The 6,000-nt window shown below is 58.3% G+C and overlaps 1 protein-coding gene across 1 annotated transcript in view; it reads left to right on the top strand.

Annotated features, from left to right (window-relative positions):
* The first annotated feature begins 392 nt into the window (after window positions 1-392).
* The window catches only part of LOC140404747 (mitochondrial 2-oxoglutarate/malate carrier protein), an 84,300-nt gene continuing 78,692 nt past the window's right edge, over window positions 393-6,000 (top strand). The window contains exon 1 of the mRNA XM_072493458.1: window positions 393-547. Within this exon, the coding sequence (XP_072349559.1) occupies window positions 471-547 (77 nt within the window). The 5' untranslated portion in view covers window positions 393-470. The remainder of the gene's footprint in view (window positions 548-6,000) is intronic.

Below are 6,000 nucleotides of genomic sequence, written 5' to 3'. Positions count from 1 at the left end.
AGTGGGCGGAACCAGCGTGACGAGAGTGGGCGGGGTCAGGGTGACACGGTGGGGGCGGGGCCGTGATGACGAGATGTGGGTGGGGCAGGGTTGACGGGGAGTGGGCGGGGTAAGAGTGACGGGGCGGGGTCGGGGCGGGGCCGTAGTAACTTTAGAGTGCGGCGTCAGAGTGACGCGCTGGGGGCGCGGCCAGGGTGACGGGGCGGGGCGAAGTCAGAATGCCGAAATGGTGACGGGTGGGCGGGTCAGGGTGACGCGGTAGGGGCGGGGCCGGGTGTCGGGGAGTGGGCGGAGTCAGAGTGACGGGATGGGCGGGTCAGAGTGACGACGAGTGGACGGTTTTGGGTGACGAGGAGTGGGCGGGTCAGGGGAACGCGTCGGGGGCGTGGTCAGGGTGACGCGGTGGGGGCGGGGCCGGGTGACGCCGCGCGGGCACGTGCGCGCCCCCTGCGGGAGTCACCTTGGTGAAGATGGCGGCGGCGCAGCAGACGGAGAAACCTCGGACGTCGCCCAAGTCGGTCAAATTCCTGTTCGGGGGCCTGGCGGGGTAAGGTGTCCGGTGCTCAGGCTGAGCGCGGGGTCCGGGGAGAGCGGCCTGAGAGAAATAAACCTTTAATCCTCAATCCCGGCTCCTGGTGGCCGACTGTCAGCTTCCCGGAGTTAGAGCTGCTGGCAATCCCAGTCCATCCCTGCAGAGCTGCTGGGAATCCCTGTCCATCCCTGCAGAGCTGCTGGGAATGCCTGTCCATCCCTGCAGAGCTGCTGGGAATCCCTGTCCATCCCTGCAGAGCTGCTGGGAATGCCTGTCCATCCCTGCAGAGCTGCTGGGAATCCCAGTCCATCCCTGCAGAGCTCCTGTCCATCCCTGCAGAGCTGCTGGCAATCCCTGCAGAGCTGCTGGGAATCCCTGTCCATCCCTGCAGAGCTGCTGGGAATCCCTGTCCATCCCTGCAGAGCTGCTGGGAATCCCTGTCCATCCCTGCAGAGCTGCTGGGAATCCCTGTCCATCCCTGCAGAGCTGCTGGGAATCTCTGTCCATCCCTGCAGAGCTGCTGGGAATCCCAGTCCATCCATGCAGAGCTGCTGGGAATCCCTGTCCATCCCTGCAGAGCTGCTGGCAATCCCAGTCCATCCCTGCAGAGCTGCTGGGAATCCCTGTCCATCCCTGCAGACAATCCCTGCCCATCTGCTGGCCATCCCTGCAGAGCTGCTGGGAATCCCAGTCCATCCATGCAGAGCTGCTGGGAATCCCTGTCCATCCCTGCAGAGCTGCTGGCAATCCCAGTCCATCCCTGCAGAGCTGCTGGGAATCCCTGTCCATCCCTGCAGAGCTGCTGGGAATCCCTGTCCATCCCTGCAGAGCTGCTGGGAATCCCTGTCCATCCCTGCAGAGCTGCTGGGAATCCCTGTCCATCCCTGCAGAGCTGCTGGGAATCCCAGTCCATCCCTGCAGAGCTGCTGGCAATCCCAGTCCATCCCTGCAGACCTGCTGGCAATCCCTGTCCATCCCTGCAGAGCTGCTGGCAATCCCAGTCCATCCTTGCAGAGCTGCTGGCAATCCCAGTCCATCCCTGCAGAGCTGCTGGCAATCCCAGTCCATCCCTGCAGAGCTGCTGGCAATCCCAGTCCATCCCTGCAGAGCTGCTGGCAATCCCAGTCCACCCCTGCAGAGTTGCTGGGAATCCCAGTCCACCCCTGCAGAGCTGCTGGCAATCCCTGCCCATCCCTGCAGACAATCCCTGCCCATCTGCTGGCAATCCCTGTCCATCCCTGCAGAGCTGCTGGCAATCCCTGTCCATCCCTGCAGAGCTGCTGGCAATCCCTGTCCATCCCTGCAGAGCTGCTGGGAATCCCTGTCCATCCCTGCAGAGCTGCTGGGAATCCCTGTCCATCCCTGCAGAGCTGCTGGGAATACCTGTCCATCCCTGCAGAGCTGCTGGCAATCCCTGTCCATCCCTGCAGAGCTGCTGGCAATCCCTGTCCATCCCTGCAGAGCTGCTGGGAATCCCTGTCCATCCCTGTCCACCTCTGCAGAGCTGCTGGGTATCCCAGTCCATCCCTGCAGAGCTGCTGGCAAATCCCAGTCCATCCCTGCAGAGCTGCTGGCAATCCCAGTCCATCCCTGCAGAGCTGCTGGCAATCCCAGTCCATCCCTGCAGAGCTGCTGGCAATCCCAGTCCATTCCTGCAGAGCTGCTGGCAATCCCAGTCCATCCCTGCAGAGTTGCTGGCAATCCTTGCCCATCCCTGCAGACAGTCCCTGCCCATCTGCTGGCAATCCCTGTCCATCCCGGCAGAGCTGCTGGGAATCCCTGTCCAACCCGGCAGAGCTGCTGGGAATCTGATATTTACACGTTATGGGGCTTCCTTTGTCAAAAATGTAAAAATGCTCAGAGGGTCTGGCAGTGTCAGAAAAGAGGGCGTTTGGCTGGTTTAGTTGACTGGGAACCACAGTGCGGCCATGGGAGGGGGGGGTTGGAGGTACCAGGGCTTGATGGCCGTACAGAGAGCTGCCCCAGACTCGATGGGCTGAACGGCGCCGCGGCTGGTCTGTGGTTCCGCGGGCGGGGGAAAGAAACGAGTTATATTGTAACGGTAACCGACTGCAAGCTTCTGGCCAGGCCAGCCACTTGAGCAAAGGTGTTCCGCAAGGTGATCGATCGCCCGTTTAGTCTTCATTTGCGTTTACTTTGCTGCATTTTACATGTAAGCAAGGACTATGCAACCTGCCTTGATTCTGCCTTAAATCTGGTTTTATTGTGGTATTTCTTCCATCACTTTGTTTCGCCCCAGTCTGTAACCTTGGCGGGTGAGCGCTGCGTTAATATTATTCCACACTCAAGGTGAATACAGTGCTCATGCTGTAGGTACACCTGTTATTGCGCTGAAAGGTCACTAAGGGGCGAGATGTGAATGGTTGATGCGCTGATAGGTGGCATCAGGAAGTATTTCAAAAGCCACAGCCCAACTCCAGGTACTTAGTATCAAAGATAATAGGCAGGGGCAGCACGGGGGCGTAGTGTTTAGCACTGCGGCCTCACGGCGCCGAGGTCCCGGGTTCGATCCCGGGTCACTGTCTGTGTGGAGTTTGCACATTCTCCCCGTGTCTGCGAGGGTTTCGCCCCCACAACCCAAAGATGCGCAGGGTAGGTGGAAGAAAAGAATTGGGTACTCTGAATTTATACTAAAAAAAAAGAAATTGCCGCCAAGTTTTTAACGTGGTGATTGCCACTGAAGTCCCAGAATATATCGCCGGGGGAAAGGCACGGTTACCAATTGCCCCAGACCCGTTTCTCCACACGACCCAGACTCCATCTGTACCCAGCTAACTTTCCGATGCCCAAATCACTTCCAGCACTTTCTCCGCTTTGACCGCCCAGTAATAATGTGGCAAATTCGGCACTCCCCGTGTCTGCGTGGGTTTCCTCCGGGTGCTCCGGTTTCCTCCCGAAGATGTGCAGGTTCGGGTGGATTGGCCACGTCAAATTGCCCCTTTGTGTCCAAAGGGTTGGGTGGGGGCCGAGGTGGGGGGCTCTTTCAGAGGGTTGGTGCAGACTCGATGGGCCGAATGGCGTTGTAGAGATTCTACGGATGTCCTCGCCTGCCTCGGAGGGACGCCTCTGTAATTCCCTCTCTGCCTCACTGCCGCGCGTTCCCCCTCGAAGACGTTTCTTTCAAACCTGCCGCTTTGATTCTGGTCGCCCAACCCGAAATCCCCTTCAGCGGCTCGGATTCAAACTTTGTTTTAGAACCGCTCCTGTCGATGTGCTAAAAGCCGCCACGTAAATGTGAGTTGTTGCTTTAAGTGTCCCGTGTCAAATCAGGTTTTTGCCGGAATAGTGCAGCTCGGGAAACCCACATTCCCGGAGGCGGCGGTTTGCGCCCATGCAGGGCCCCACCTTGCTTGAGGTGCTATCTCAATGCAGGTTGTCGTAGCCGATCCAATGCCTGTAGCTGCCGAGGCCCTGCCTTCTCCCTCGATGCTCTGCATCGGGAGTTGCGTTAGCTTCTTGCAATCTAAGGGAACAGGGACTAACTTGCGGCCAGCTACTAATAGATCCGAGGCTGGCGGGGGCGGCCTCTGGCCACTGTCCCTTCTCTGCTGTGTATCTCCGGTGAGCCCTCGGAGCTTCGCTTGGCAGTGGGAGCCACCGGGTTTAGGAGCCCACTCCGAGCCCACCGCGAAAGCTGAAACCAGTGACATTTGGGCAATGCGCTTGGCAGCAGTGCTGGGGAATCCCTATGCTGTTCCCGAATGTCAAGGTCGAACAGGGTTAAGTCAAGAAGCGTGTGTTCTGCCCCGCATCAAAGTTCAGCTGAGTTGTTGCGTGGTTTGTATTCCATTGAGATTGACGAGGGACAGCCTCCCTCTGCCATTGGCCGGTCCAGGGCAGGCGATGAATGTGTTGCTGCGATTCTGGTTTGTGTCCCAGTGCCTGCTGGTCACTTTGCCGAAGGTGTTCTTTAAGGAAGTATTTGAGTCGATCAAGCCGTGTATTGGGATGGGATGATTCCTCTCCCGATGGCCCCGGGGAAATACTCGGGGAGTCCAGCGGTGGTGGCAACGCTGAAGATTTGGAGGCAGCATTTCAAGCTGGGGGCGGGAGAGGCCGATTAGGGGGAACGAGACAGGAGGTTTCGGAGATGGGAGGAGAGAGGGATCAGGGTACTTAAATGAGCAGTTCCTGGGTTGGGGGAGACGCTTTGCGAGGCTGGAAGAGTTGGGGGAGTACGCAGGTCGGCGCAGTAACACAGTAGTTGGCATTGTTGCCTCACAGCGCCAGGGTCCCAGGTTCGATTCCCCGCTGGGTCACTGCCTGTGCGGAGTCTGCACATCCTCCCCGTGTGTGCGTGGGTTTCCTCCGGGTGCTCCGGATTCCTCCCACAAGTCCCGAAAGGTTAGGTGAATTGGACATTCTGAATTCTCCCTCTGTGTACCCGAACAGGCGCCGGAATGCGGCGACTAGGGGCTTTTCACAGTAACTTCATTGCAGTGTTAATGTAAGCCTACTTGTGACAATAAAGATTATTGAAAAAATTAGAGATATGGACTGGGACAAGGGGAAGGGTTTAGGTACCTGCAGCTCCGGGACTTTCCCAGGAAGGAGTTTCAGAGTTTTCCGATAGCGCCAAACCCGTCATTGTTGGAAGAGGTAATATCAGTAGGGGCAACGGAGAAGGGGCGGGTGTCGGTGATCTACGGGAGGATTTGGGAGGGCGAATGGGGCGTCCATGGGTGGGAGGGGGGGGGGGGGCCAGGGGGCCCCCGCAAATAAGTTTTGGACCTGTCCGAAGCTGGAGGTGTACTGGAGGGAGGTTTGCAGTGTCATCTCGGGGGTAGTGCCCGTAAACGTAGAGCCAGGGCCCCTAGAGGTCACATTCGGGCTATCGGATCGCCCAGGGTTGGAAGCTGATTCCCTGCAGGCGGGTCCTGTTGGGGTGGGGGTCAGCTTCTCCGCCCTGTGCCTGTACGGGGGGGGGGCCCTGCTGGAGTTCCTGACCCTGGAGAAGGTGTAGTTTGAGCTGAGGGGGACGGAGGAAGGATTCTACAATTCGCGGGCACTGTTTATTATGCCCGTTCGAGAATTGGTTGCCATCGAACATTGAGGGGGGGTGAAGCGGGTGGGTTGCTAAGGTTATTTTGTCATTGACTGTTTGGACCTGGAACTTATGGGGGACTGTTTCGGTTGTATATTGAGCGGGGAGCTGGTTTAATCTGGGGGGGCTGTTTCGGTTGTATATTGAGCGGGGAGCTGGTTTAATCTGGGGGGGCTCTTTCGGTTGGAAATTGAGCGGGGAGCTAGTTTAATCTGGGGGGGCTGTTTCGGGTGTATATTGAGCGGGGAGCTGGTTTAATCTGGGGGGGGCTGTCTCGGGTGTATATTGAGCGGGGAGCTGGTTTAATCTGGGAGGGGCTGCTTCGGTTGTATATTGAGCAGGGAGCTCGTTTAATCTGGGGGGGGGCTGTTTCGGGTGTATATTGAGCGGGGAGCTGGTTTAA

The sequence above is a fragment of the Scyliorhinus torazame genome, chromosome 31 (assembly GCF_047496885.1).
Source record: "Scyliorhinus torazame isolate Kashiwa2021f chromosome 31, sScyTor2.1, whole genome shotgun sequence".
Classification (NCBI taxonomy): domain Eukaryota; kingdom Metazoa; phylum Chordata; class Chondrichthyes; order Carcharhiniformes; family Scyliorhinidae; genus Scyliorhinus; species Scyliorhinus torazame.
The sequence above is the reverse complement of the archived record's forward strand: the minus strand, read 5'-3'. Positions and strand labels throughout refer to the sequence as shown.